The sequence below is a fragment of the Dermacentor andersoni genome, chromosome 3 (assembly GCF_023375885.2).
Source record: "Dermacentor andersoni chromosome 3, qqDerAnde1_hic_scaffold, whole genome shotgun sequence".
NCBI classification, from domain to species: domain Eukaryota; kingdom Metazoa; phylum Arthropoda; class Arachnida; order Ixodida; family Ixodidae; genus Dermacentor; species Dermacentor andersoni.
This window is the reverse complement of record NC_092816.1, coordinates 66605798-66619085: the sequence shown is the minus strand read 5'-3', so window position 1 is coordinate 66619085 and position 13288 is coordinate 66605798. Positions and strand designations below refer to the sequence as shown.

The 13288-nt window shown below is 46.9% G+C and overlaps 2 protein-coding genes, 1 non-coding gene and 1 pseudogene across 3 annotated transcripts; 3 read left to right on the top strand and 1 right to left on the bottom strand.

Moving 5' to 3' along the window:
* Positions 1–6: 6 nt before the first annotated feature.
* Positions 7–3933, bottom strand: LOC126545933 (DNA oxidative demethylase ALKBH2-like). The gene is made up of 3 exons (XM_050193986.3): positions 3316–3933; positions 3049–3191; positions 7–550 (listed from the first exon to the last, which is right to left on the bottom strand). Exons 1-3 carry the CDS (start codon positions 3640–3642, stop codon positions 250–252), a joined length of 771 nt encoding a protein of 256 aa, XP_050049943.2. The 5' UTR covers positions 3643–3933; the 3' UTR covers positions 7–249.
* A 322-nt stretch (positions 3934–4255) lies between these two features.
* Positions 4256–4444, top strand: LOC140216901 (U2 spliceosomal RNA). Its single transcript, XR_011893579.1, has one exon. It is a non-coding gene; the product is annotated as a U2 spliceosomal RNA (small nuclear RNA).
* On the top strand, positions 4330–10024 carry LOC140216505 (uncharacterized). Its single transcript, XM_072286838.1, has 2 exons — positions 4330–4333; positions 4751–10024. Exons 1-2 carry the CDS (start codon positions 4330–4332, stop codon positions 5989–5991), a joined length of 1245 nt encoding a protein of 414 aa, XP_072142939.1. The 3' UTR covers positions 5992–10024.
* Positions 10008–10169, top strand: LOC126528653 (U2 spliceosomal RNA; annotated as a pseudogene).
* The last annotated feature ends 3119 nt before the right edge of the window (positions 10170–13288 follow it).

The window sequence follows — 13288 nt, the reverse complement described above, 5'->3', positions numbered from 1 at the left end:
GGGTCCTTTCAGTTCAGAATAAATTTATGCTCTTATCTCTGTGACAACTTTTAGAAATGCTCTACCTACTGTTGCATAAATATTTACTGAAAAGTGCAGCATTTGTTCAATAGCCAAGGCTATGGCGATTCCTGTGCACCTCTTCTGCACCACCTTATTTGGGGTAGTGTTGGCGCCAATTCGGGAATGATAGGAACTCTGTCAGAGTGAAGTTCCAATATCAGCCAGCTCATTTTCTGTCCATGCTTGCTAACTGCTCGTTGTATGCAGTCGACGAAATGTAAGGTTCACACGAGGTCCAACCACTGCCTTACGAGGTGGGAGCGAATGATACCAGTACCGATTTGTAGGTGGGTTCATGAGCAACAGGCTTCCGTGTTCCAGGCATATCTTCACAGGATCCACATGGCGCACCTTGCGCCTTGCATCTCCATGCTTCAGTACAAAGTCCCGAGGTTGCCCAAACGACAATGATGCAATAGGTACAGTGTGGTCAAGGTCTTTCTCATCATCTCTATGCTCACCAATGTGGTCAGAGCCATCCTTGTATCTGCAAAAGATTTGTAGAAAAGAAAACATAGTTTGTTACACGTCACACATGGAACCTGGCTGCATACTGAAGAGAAAGCTCCCAAGTAAAAAAATTTGGAATGATTACGATACTCCATAATGCGAAATGTGAGCACAGCTCGATACATGCTTTCATTTAGCGATATACTGAGACAAAGAACTAGAGACCGGAATCACCACACCGACTGGTGGTGGGCCAGTGTCATCAGCACCTTTGCAGAGGGAGGTGAAGTATGGGAATGCTGGCACTATGAGCAGCATCGGAGCCAGCTGTGGCAGATGATGACAACGAACACACGAGCAGTGACACAAATGCATTTGTGCAGTTACACGGAGGTATGCCGATGCGCAACCCAGGAACGGGCACCTAAGCGCTGTGTTCTAAAAACTATTCATTCATTTTACTGGGTGATCTTACGAAGCTACACAAATCTGAATCATAACAAATGTTGCCATATATGACTACCTTCAGAAATAGTATTTAATCCTGCGAAATCAATAGTTTTATTGAAAACGTTGTCAGTGTAATTTCACTGGCACTTGTGCAGTTCCACATGACATTTCATAAACACCAGCAGAGCCTTACACCAACACGAATTTATAGCCATTATGCTAAAGTCACAATGTTGCCGATATTTACGTAAACTGCAAAAAGCAAACAAATGCAGTGGCAAAATCAATGTGATGCTCCATTGAAATTCTAGCTAAATCATACCTAACAGCAGAGTATATGACCAGTGGTACACAGGAACCTTCTCAATGTTGTTGAGTCAACTACTACATATTTTGCAACTGCAGAGGAAAACATATGTTCCAGATCAACCAGTGATGCATACCATATGACACCTTTATAAAGACTTTAAATGTGAATTCTCTTGTGATCCTTTCCTAACATATGGCGCAGCCAATCACAAGTGCTGCAACATATTTTGCAGTCACCAGGCGTGTGAAATCCCAATATTGTGAAATTAAGCTCGCTGCTTGATGCACAGAAAGTCAAAAAGAGGCTACAATACACTAAACACCGACAATGTAAGCAAAAGGGGAGTGAAACAAATGCCGACTGGTAATATATAAAGACAAACTATGAGAAAAAACAAATTATTGACCAATAGATACACAGGAAATGGAGGCCTGAACTGATCAACAATGGCCAAACAAGCGATTTCTTTGGAACCTACATCTTGAAAAAAGGGACTGGCAAAGGGAACTGAATTCTAGCCCAAATGTTCGCTGCAGAGACACCCCTTGTTTAACCATTGTTGATTACTCCATTGTCTTGACCAGGGGCAAGATTACGTAAGCATCTCGCTTTCAAAACGTTCTCTTGCAGTCTTGTGATTCACCAGCCTTGCACTATCGTCAGTGGTCGTCTGCTCAGGCAGGCGGGAGCATAAATTGAACACCGCCTACTCGTTGACATAGGAGGCAAAGTGAACAGTTGCAAAGCGAGATGCTTGTGTATCTTGCCCCAGTTGCTCATTGTGAACAAAGAATGCGGTTTATCACACTATGTCAAGGTGCATAAGACAATAGATAGGGAAATCATGCCTGGTGGCTGTACAAAACAGCCTTAGGTCAATTCGATTCAGCCAAGTTTCTTTGCACTTTCTGTACCTATTTATGGTGCACTGCACCCTTGAACCTTGCAGCAAGTTGGCGCAGCCCCGCACACCACAAACAGCACTGCTTGCACCTCTTCTTTGTGGTGTCATGGTCATTTTCAGATTTTCTAGTTTAAAAAAAAAATAAGTTCTGCAGTTTTAAGAGCCAAAACCATGATTTGATTCTGCAGCACACCGCAGTGAGGAATTCTGGACTATTTTTGACTACCTGGGTTTCTTTAATGTACACCCAAAACATGTTATGCGAGCGTTCTTGCATTTCACCCTCACAGAAATGCGGCCACCGTGGCCGTATGCAGTGAGTTTCAACTAGCTAAGCGCTGGCTCTTTTGTCCACCCACATCGGTTTGATGTGGTATTTGGTGAGGGCAATATTCACTTACAGGAGGACATATTTTTGGGATAGTTAGTGCTTGTTTAGTGACACAATGCAACGCCAAGGGCACAACCACAAAGAAAGATACACAGACAAAAGTCCCAAGCACCTGTGGTGTGTGTCAGTGTGTCTCTATTTGTGGTGGCGTCCTTGCACTACATTGTACTATTAAAGTTTCAGTTGGTGTTACATAATTATGTACAAGTTGCACTTATATAAACAACCGGTTAGAAGTCTGCCTTTTTTACATAAAGTGTAGTACAAACAGTGTACACAAGACGACAACGAGGACGAATACACGTACGGCACTCTGTTGTATACTAAGACCGCATTTTTTCGTTATATATAGCACAAACATAAAACTAGGTTGCCGCTGAGATGTTCAAGAGCTACCGGATAATGGAAACGTATGTATATATGACAACGACAGTGCTCAGACAAGCCAAATTCTAGATATGTCAGCGTAGTCCTCCCCACCTGTTGACGAGAACGAAATTGTAACGGTGGCCAGTTTGATTGGCAACAAGATCCCTCAAATGCTGAAGAAGAGGAGTCCATGGTTTGGCAGGCAGCCGGGTGCCAGAAAACGCGTAGGACATCCCTTTATCACCGTAGGATACCTAAAAAGATACGGCAAAAGCCAACATGGCACCAAAATCTGGAAAATATTATAAATATTAAAAAAAGAACTGCCTGTCTGTACGTTATCGATATACTAAAGTGTGATGCATTCATTTCACTCACTTGTTTTCGGGGTATCGTTCGCCACTTGCCATAGACTCTGATCTTGAGCAGGTCTCCCGTAAAGTATTCGACTTCGGACTCCAGCCTTCGAAAAACGTAGTCTGCCGTAGTTTTTCCGAAGAGTATTATGTAGTCTAGATTAAGGCCTTCTCGCGTGATTTTTCTCATGACCAGGGGCTCTGGATTCACACGAACATCGTTGAATAATGTGGAGCGGACAGGTGGTGCGGTATCGTCATCTGGCTCACCCGATTTCCCGGCGACGACCCGCCTTTCTGGCGTGCCTGATTTTTTGCCGTTTTTAGGTGTTTCGTTGCTGATGGACATCGTTTCAGCAGGATATGCACAAATCTGCCGGCGACTTACGAGCAGACAGGTGAACAGAGAATGTTACGTTCCGGGCAGCGAATTGCTAACATACATCCGGCTAAACCTGACACAGGGTCTGCGGCGTCTGGAACTACAAGTAATTCTACAAAATTGCCGTTCACAGATTGATATCACTAGTAGCACGAAACTCTTTAAGTGACAAGTTACACTGCAAGTCGTGGACCCGTGGCGCCGAGGTTTACGCTGGCCCATGGGATTCCGGTATTCCCGCCATGTTCCCGCTATGAAAATAAAGCCACGTGACCATAACAAGACACCTAAGTTATCGTTTTAGCCACAGGGTGGCGCCACAAACCTAAGCCCCAATCGCTGTCAAACGCATGCGAAGTGATGGCACATACATGGTTATTTGAAATTGGAGGCGTTATAAGTCAAATCTGTTGTGTTTTAATTTTAAAGGTTATATTGCGTACATATTATACATATAGGAAACATAACATTTATTGTCAAATTTGGCTAGTAATTTGAAAAATGTAGTTCGTTTTTGCACTTCACTGGCTCCATGTTGTAGGTTAATGTGAAGTTGGTTACATCGACGCAAGTTTCGGTTATCGCTTCTCGGCCTTTTGGCTAAGATCATCCGTAGTATCTGTTCTTATCAGCTTAATATCTGATATGACCCTCATGGGTCTTACGATATTGAACATATTTTTGTGAAGCGGTGCTAGGACGGGGCTTGCCCCTCCGGCGCCACGGGTTGTCCTGGTATTGCACTAACGCCAGGTGCAGCCCACATTACGAAATCGAAAATAAGAACTAATGTGCGGGCGTCTAGGTAGTTCTTTTCGGATGTCAAAGATTATGCAGCCTACACACCGCGCGTTGCCGAGAACAGTGTTCTGTTTGAATCAACCTCGTTCAATTCATGTTGAGCGAAATTAGAGGGGAATGTTTAATGTGTCGCATAAATTTTGTGTGTCTGGTGTGAATAGAAGCATTCGAAATAGTTGCTGAACACTTTTTTTCTCTTTCGGTTTTAAAGCGAAGCTTTCTTTGCCTCGACTTTTGTGCTGCTGCTGTTGTATTCATGCCCTTCGCTACGGAGTGTGGATCAGGAGGAGGAGTCCAACGAAAGCCCAGTGCTTTCTCTTCAATGTACCGGTTTCGACGCCGGTTGACGCCATCATCGACTCCATCGAAGAAGTCGTAGGTGCCGGAGGGTTGCAGTATCTGCAACATCACGGCGGCAACAAGTTCTTGGCAGCTGTCCGCTCCGCGGCTCAGGCAGCCAAGATGGCGGCAAAAGGCTCCCTGCTGCTCGCCAACAAGGTCGTACCGCTGGAACGCATGGGCACTCCAGTGGTTTATGTGACGGTCTATCGTCTTCCACCCTGTGTCAGTGACGACGCCTTGATTGCTGCACTTGCACCGTATGGGAAGTGCCGAGGCATTTCCGACGTCGTTTTCAAGGACAGGACGGACATCAGCAATGGCAGCCGACTGGTCAAGCTCGAGATGGTAAAACCTCCACCAAATTTCATCATGGTGACTGGCTTTCGGGTAATGCTTGAATACAAAGGAATGAAGAGAGTGTGCTCCAAGTGCGGAGCAGAAGGTCATTTTGGGGCCACCTGCACATCAGCTCGATGCGCCCGATGTGCCATTTTCGGTCATGCGACTGCAACGTGCAACGCACCATGCAGACGTTGTAATGGAGGGCACGCCACTGTTGACTGTGTGTCGCCACGTTCGTATGCTGCTGCAGTGAAACCAGTGACGCACGCCCAGCCAGGACTGGGCGAGAATACATCTGAAGAGGCAGCACAGACGCAAGCCACAGATCAACCAGGGGAAGAAAGTGCCCCAGAGGCGCCGACGCCAGCGTCCCCCGATGCCAGCGACGCTGCGTCTTCTCCCTCTACTGACGAAGAGAGCAACGAGACGCCACCTGCCACAATGGCGTCGTCTACCACGGAATACGACGAAGAGCCTACGTTAGACGCCCAGTCTACGCTATCACAGCAGGAACGGCTCCTTGCATGTGCTACAACACCGAACGCTAGCGAGAACGCGGATGGACGCCATCGCGGCCTCCCCGAAGTCTTGGCCGGTCCGTCGAGGATCACGCCGGTTGCCAAGACAACGACCACGCTTGCGAGTGGTACGAGTACAGCGGTGAATGAGAGACGGATGCGCTCGCAAACAGCGCCTGAAGAAGCCAAGAGAATGCTCTCTTCAGAGAGCTCTACGTCATCAGAACCAATGGCGACACCCTCCAAGAAATGCAAGAAAATGCCACGAGACACCACTACCATGGACGTTGTCTCCGATTCGGAGACGTACTAACAATGGCGCCTTACACTGCTTCTGCTGCCCGTAAGGGCTGCTTTTCCTCTACTCCCCGCTACGAAGCTCAGGCAGCGTTAAAGGAACGGTGTTTGGCGCAGACATCGCGTTCCCGTCCCTGTGCGAACGTCTGCAACCTCGGTATTTTAGTAATCAGCTTGCTTCCGGCTAACTTGTGTGAAGAACATGAACACTGCCCGTTTCGCGTTCGCCGCTGTGATACTCCTAAGTCATTGCTGACTTTGCCGCGTTCTGGTTGTTGCACTGATGTAGGACGCCGATTCAGCTCGCAACTAGCTTGTGGTAAGCCATTTGTCTTAGTCTATTTCTGTACGAAACTAACTCACCATGTATTTGCACATAATGACACTTAACGTACAAGGATTTCGTAGCATAGGTAAGCAGAGGGAAGTAATTCATTTCGCTCGCGAGAAAAAAGTCGATCTCCTGTTTCTTCAGGAGTGTAACTTGAGAAACAAGCAGGAAGTTAAAAGATTTTGCGATGAATTTTCCGTTAAAGCTTATTTTTCATATAGCCCCGGGAGATGTCGTGGTGTAGGAGTGGTGGTTTTTCGTAGGGTGCTTCTACATGGAAGTCACCGCCTTTTTGACTTGGAAGGTCGTGTAATAGCTTTTGATTTTTTCTGGGGTGAGAGGAAAGTTCGGGCATTGAATGTCTATGGACCCGCCGTATGGTCAGACCGCAATGACTTCTTTGCGAGACTCTCCCCTTTTTTGTTAGACAACCACCCATTCTTTATCGTTGGCGATTTTAACTGTATGCTCGATCCCATGCGCGACTCACGAGGGCCACGACAATACGCTTCCAATACGCACGCAACTGAATTATCTCGTATAGTGACAGAATACAATTTATCGGATGCCTGGGTCCATATGCATGGCGGAAGTTTTGGCGCCACATGGCAGCAAAGGCAATCGCAATGTCGTCTAGATCGAATGTATTTTCCCCCTGAACTAACAACGCAAATTGTCCAGTGCAGCATCCTCGATCTCCCCGCGGACGCCGGGTACATTTCAGATCATCGCCCTTTCGCTGTCATATTGAACCTCGAAGGAAGGCCAGGTGAACGCACTGACATGTGGAGACTAGACATTGCTTCTTTGCGCGACCAGGCGACTCTAACCGAACTAAAAGCGTCAGTAGCTACAACAGTTTGCGAGTATGAATGCAATATCGAAGCGTGGGATACTTTAAAGGAAAGGTGGAGGTCAGTATGCATAGCAGCTAGCAGGAAAAGAAAAAGAAAAGAGACCGAACAGCTTTGTGAGTGCCTGAGAAGGATAAGAATAGTACGAGACGGTAACTCCCAAACCCAGTTAATGCGCGAATACCTAGATCATCTGCGTGAACGCTACCATAGACTTATGAGCTGGTACTCTCGCACTTCTGCAAAGGCGTGGATGACCAACAGGCCAATTACCGACCCTGAGGTACTGCGGCTGGCTCGTGCGTCCAGCAGGGGGCAGAATGGCAGCTCTTTCATTGAAAGGGTTATAATAGAAGATGGCACAGAGAGCAGTGCGAGGCGAGATATCGAACGAATTTTTTGGAACTGGTTCTCAGACGCATTTTCATCGGAAAAGATTTATAATGCAGAGCTATTGAGTGAAGAAATTTCAGACTTTTGCGCTAACCTACCTCAAGTAGAAGATACAGAAGGCCAGAATTTATTGTCTCCAACAAATCTGCAAGAAGTTTTTGATCTTATACGATCGATGAACAGCGGATCAACACCCGGTCCAGATGGCTTACCAGTTGAATTTTACCGATCTTGTTGGGAGGAAGTAGGCACTGCCTTAGTGTCGCTCCTTAACGGCATTCTTGCACGGGAAGGTATTCCTAAATCGTTTAATCGGGGCCGCGTAATGCTCTTGCCAAAGCCGGACTCCAACCTTGCAGAACCCTCATCCTGGAGGCCTATAACGCTGCTCAACACAGACTATAAAATATTGACAACCCTTCTTGTAAATCGCATGAAGATATTATTGCCGAGAATAGTCAGTGTACATCAAACATGTTCCGTGCCGGGTCGGAGTATATTTTCGTCTCTCAACTTAACACGTGATATCATACAATACACAACAGCGCGTGAAGCTTCAGGGGTATTAGTAAGCTTGGACCAAGCTAAAGCGTTTGACCGCTTAGAACACCAGTACTTATTTGAGGTTTTACGATGCTATAACTTCCCTGAAGAGTTTGTAGGCATCCTGCGGATGTTGTATTCGCGAACAACAGCTGAGCTACTGCTTAACAGCATTTTAACACCTAGATTTGATGTGACAAGGGGAGTGCGGCAAGGTTGTCCTTTGTCACCCATATTGTTTGTGCTTGCGATTGATCCGTTGTTAAGGCGGTTTAGCGAGAGCCAGCTCATAAGAGGTCTTCCTATGCCGGGATCCGGGTGCATAAAAGTATCAGCGTATGCGGATGACATCACTCTGTTTTTGCGGGATGGGGACAGTCTTGTAGAGGTATTTCGTATTTATAATCAATATGCTTCAATGTCAGGGGGCAAAATAAATATGAGGAAATGTGAAGCATTAACTTTAGGTCGCGCCGAAATAACGCTACCAGGGGACATTAAACAGACCGAGCATATGCAAATACTAGGTATCAAATTTTGTACAAGTGGTGTTTCACCTCACACGTGGCGAGACATTGTTAGCTCCATTAAAGAACAGTCAGAAGCAGTGACTGCGTCGCCACTGCCGCTGGCAGAAAGGGCTTTCTTCATTAAGAACGTATTGTGCAGTAAACTGTGGTTTGCTGCAAGGGTAGCTCTCCCGCCATCACCAACAGTACGAGTAGTAAACTCACTTATTTTTTCATGGTTCTGGCTAAACAAGTCGCAATACGTAGCGCAGCAATTTTTGCGTCTGCCAAAATCCAGCGGAGGATGGAGCTTGCCGTGCATAGTTACATTCAGTAGGCTGTTGTGCACTAAGACTACATGTGATCTACTTGATGATGATGAGTACCCTGGTAGGCCACTGCTCCTTTATTGGCTGGGCCATTACCGTCGAACGCTTATGTCGCAGAGTACAGGCAACTTGCTTCCGACGGCGGTAACGCCAGCACCGCAGTATGCGGCGGCTGCGCGCTTGCAAAGCCAGCTTGTACAACTAAGAATTACAAAGTGGCGTGCGACACCAGTTTCCAGGCTTTGTGAAGTGTTGTGTGAGACAGCTGTACCTCCACGGACAGCTACTACACAAACATGGAAAGCTGTGCTTTCTCCTGATTTGCCCTCTCAAGTGAAGGATTTTCATTGGCAATATCAGTGGGGCATTCTACCTACAAGAGACAGGCTTGAACGCTGGCATATGGTACCGAATGATAAATGCATATATTGCGCACAAACAGAGACCAACGCGCATGTAGTAAAGGACTGCGTTGTAGCACGCACCTTTTGGAAGCTAGTTGCAAGAATGTTCGGAATATCCATCGTGCGGCCACCACTGCGCCGAGATCGGTTTGCGAGTCTCGTCTACTACAGCGCTAGCTACATTTTGTGGTGCTTCCGTGGCATCGCAGAACGATCTCGGCAGTCAAATAGAGCAATGTACCCCAGAATGCGGAAACTACGGGTGATAATATGGGGTCATCTTGAAGAACAGTTGTTCAAACTCGGTGAGGCCGAGTTTCTTCGCCGCTGGTCTACGCGGTACATAACTGTCTCCCGTGGCAAAGTCTTTCTACAGCCAGAATAATGCTCAATTCTGTTGCCTGAGTTCAGACTGTATCTGTATGTGCCCCGGGTACCTTTCATAAATTCGAGGCCGACAATAATGCTTTTGCATGGATGCGGTAATGAGTTTTGTTGTTGTTGTTGTTGTAGTTGTGTGCGGCAAAGCCAGTGTCAAGTAGACACCATTTATTATTTTATTTGTTAATCTGTTTTGTTTACATCAAGTATGATGCATTACATGTGATGTACTTTATATTGTACTTTTCTTTCATACAACAGTTGTAAGCGTGCCTACGGGTCAATAAATTTCCTTGTCATCTGTTCTTATCAGCTTAATATCTGATATGACCCTCATGGGTCTTACGATATTAAACATATTTTTGTGAAGCGGTGCTAGGACGGGGCTTGCCCCTCCGGCGCCACGGGTTGTCCTGGTATTGCACTAACGCCAGGTGCAGCCCACATTACGAAATCGAAAATAAGAACTAATGTGCGGGCGTCTAGGTAGTTCTTTTCGGATGTCAAAGATTATGCAGCCTACACACCGCGCGTTGCCGAGAACAGTGTTCTGTTTGAATCAACCTCTTTCAATTCATGTTGAGCGAAATTAGAGGGGAATGTTTAATGTGTCGCATAAATTTTGTGTGTCTGGTGTGAATAGAAGCATTCGAAATAGTTGCTGAACACTTTTTTTCTCTTTCGGTTTTAAAGCGAAGCTTTCTTTGCCTCGACTTTTGTGCTGCTGCTGTTGTATTCATGCCCTTCGCTACGGAGTGTGGATCAGGAGGAGGAGTAGATTTTAATGGAGAGAAAGGAGGAGAGGTCGGCCTGGAGAGCGTGTCTCTAGCCTGCTACTCCTCACTGAGGAATGGGGAAGTGGGAAATACAGGGAAAGGTAGGTGGCGGATGATTATGATATGGTACAATGAGATACTATATACACGTTGTCCAATATGCGGATGCGCACAGGAGACGCAATACACTAAGAGTAATCTTGTCACAAAAAGTTTTTGCGCAAACACATTTAGCACTGACTACACGTCTCACAGCTTCTATAGGCGATCATCTAAACCAGTCTCACTTAAAAAGTTCGAAAGTGCTTTTATGGCACGTTGGGTACAGTCAACACTCCTCTACGCGCCCAAAAGCTTTTCTTCTGAAAAGGGGCGGGAGTCCAAGCTGTCAACTGTAGATTTGAGTTTTCTTCGTTCGGCCGCATATTGAGGGCACACGCAAAGTACGTGAGCTATTGTCTCGAGAGTGTGACAGACGCTACATTCAGGGTCCCGTGTTTGTCCAATCTTGTGAAGGTATCGGTTGGTGTATGCCACACCCAGCCGTAATCGATGAATGAGCGTTTCCTGGCTTCTCCGCAACCGAAGTGGATGCCGGAATTGTAATCCAGCGTCAAGTCTATGGAGGCGCTCTTGCCGATGTTCGGGGTTGTCCCAATGTTGCGCCGTAGAAGTTTTAAGTGAGGTATGGAGCAAGGCGTTAATGTCATACCGGGAAAAATGAATTTTTATAATAGTTCCGTCAGTGTGCGCCTGTTTTGCTTCTGCGTCAGCCTGTTCGTTTCCAGCTATTCCACAATGGCCAGGAATCCACTGCAGCACGATGGTATGTCCGGAATGAGACGCCTCAGCAAGCAGATACATGATGTCATAAACCAGGGGACTATATGCGGTTCTGTCACTCATATAATTGCTGATGAGTTTCAGTGCTGGTTTTGAGTCGCAGAACACTGTCCACTTCTCGAGACTTTGTTGCAGTATGCAGCGTACTGCTTCTCGAACTCCGGTCAACTCAGCTGCTGTAGACGACGTCCTGTGTCCTATCTTGAAACGTTGTGCGATCCCCATTCCTGGCACCGTGTAGGCCGCCGCGGAAGAGGTCTGTGTCACAGAACCATCTGTAAAAATATGTTCGTAATATCCATACGTGTAAGCAATGTATGATAGCGCGAAATGCTTGAGGCCAGCAAGCGGCATCTTCGACTTCTTCGTTATTCCAGGGATTGAGAGCCTGACCGTTGGCTTTGCCATCGTCCAGAGTGGAACTTCGGGTATGTCATACGGTTCGAAGTCCGACGGCAATAAGTCTTGCTGCGACAACACGGCTTCTGAGTAGGCGGACACAGGCCGTACGCTTGTGACGTTCGTGAGTGGATGGTTCCTGTGTCTAGTCAGTACCCTTAGATGCACTCGCAATGGCTCATGTTGCAGATAAACTCGAGCTGGGCACGCACGTGCCTCTGCAATAGTGCCCCAAGTAGACGCACATCGTGGTAGTCCTAGGCAAATTCTCAGTGCGCGAGCCTGAGCACTTTCAAGTGTGCGTACAGCAGTTGTACTAACCCGAGAAAGTACAGGCGCACTGTAGCGGAAGTAGCCAACAAGAAGTGCCTGGTAGAGCTGCAGAAGAGATGACTTGGATGGCCCCCATGATTTTCCAGACATATGTCGAATGATCTGAGTAAAGCTGTCTAGCTTTTTTCTTAATCCTGAGAGGTGCTTCGACCAGGATAAGTCACGGTCGATGATGACTCCGAGAAACTTGTAGTGGGTTACTGAAGGTATAATCTTCCCATCAATCATAACGGGGTAGCAGGCCATTGACTTTCGTGTAAATGCCATGGTTGCACTTTTTTCCGGTGAGAGCTGCAGTCCGCGACTGTTTAGGTATGTGGACGTTATTGACACCGCGCGCTGCAGCTTCGTTTGCACTTGTAAGCGCGTTAAGCTCGTGGTCCATACACAGATGTCGTCTGCATACACAGAGACCGAGACTGCGCCTGCGTGTTCTTTGACCAGTCCGATGAGAACGATATTAAATAAGGTTGGGCTCAATACACCTCCTTGAGGCACTCCACGATAGACGGGGTGGTTCTTTGTTTCCCCGTCTGGAGTTGTCATGAATATCGTTCTCTCTTGAAGATAGCTGGCTATCCATTGATGCATACGTCCCCGACACCACATTCTTCTAGGCCATTTAAAATTGCATCATGGAGAACGTTGTCAAAAGCACCCTTGATATCTAGAAAGACAGCAGCTGTTAATCGATGGCGACGTTTCTGATGTTCAACAGTTGTTACTAGGTCAATGACGCTGTCGATGGACGACCTACCCTTTCGGAAACCTGTCATTGCGTCTGGATATATATTACGCTTCTCCAAAAACCACTCCAGGCGCGTCAAAACCATGCGTTCCATGGTCTTACCTATGCAACTGGCAAGCGCCACAGGTCTGTAGGAAAGCATAGCATGGGGTGTCTTGCCTGGTTTCAATAATGCCACAATTTTGCTTGTCTCCCAATGTGCAGGCACAGTTCCCGAGGACCACAAGAGATTGTATAAAGCCAGGAGCTCTTTAGTCGCTCGAGGGCCTAGATGGCGCAAGGTAGAATAGGTAATGCCATCAGGACCAGGCGCACTTGAGTGTCTTGAGGATGAAATCGCTGCACGTAGCTCTTGCAGCGTGAACGGGAGGTCGAGGCGATCGTCCATTGTTGGAGGAGCACACCTGAGCACTGAAGCTACCGATGTTGTAGATCCAGAGAGGTGTATGCAGAAATCTTCCGCGATTTCC

Excerpts from the sequence above, each read along its gene's own strand:
- LOC126545933 (XM_050193986.3), bottom strand. The coding sequence starts at position 3,642 with ATGTCCATCAGCAACGAAACACCTAAAAACGGCAAAAAATCAGGCACG. Across the intron at positions 3,192-3,315 it reads GAACGATACCCCGAAAACAA|GTATCCTACGGTGATAAAGG; the intron begins GTGAGTGAAATG and ends GTATCTTTTTAG. Across the intron at positions 551-3,048 it reads AATTTCGTTCTCGTCAACAG|ATACAAGGATGGCTCTGACC; the intron begins GTGGGGAGGACT and ends AATCTTTTGCAG.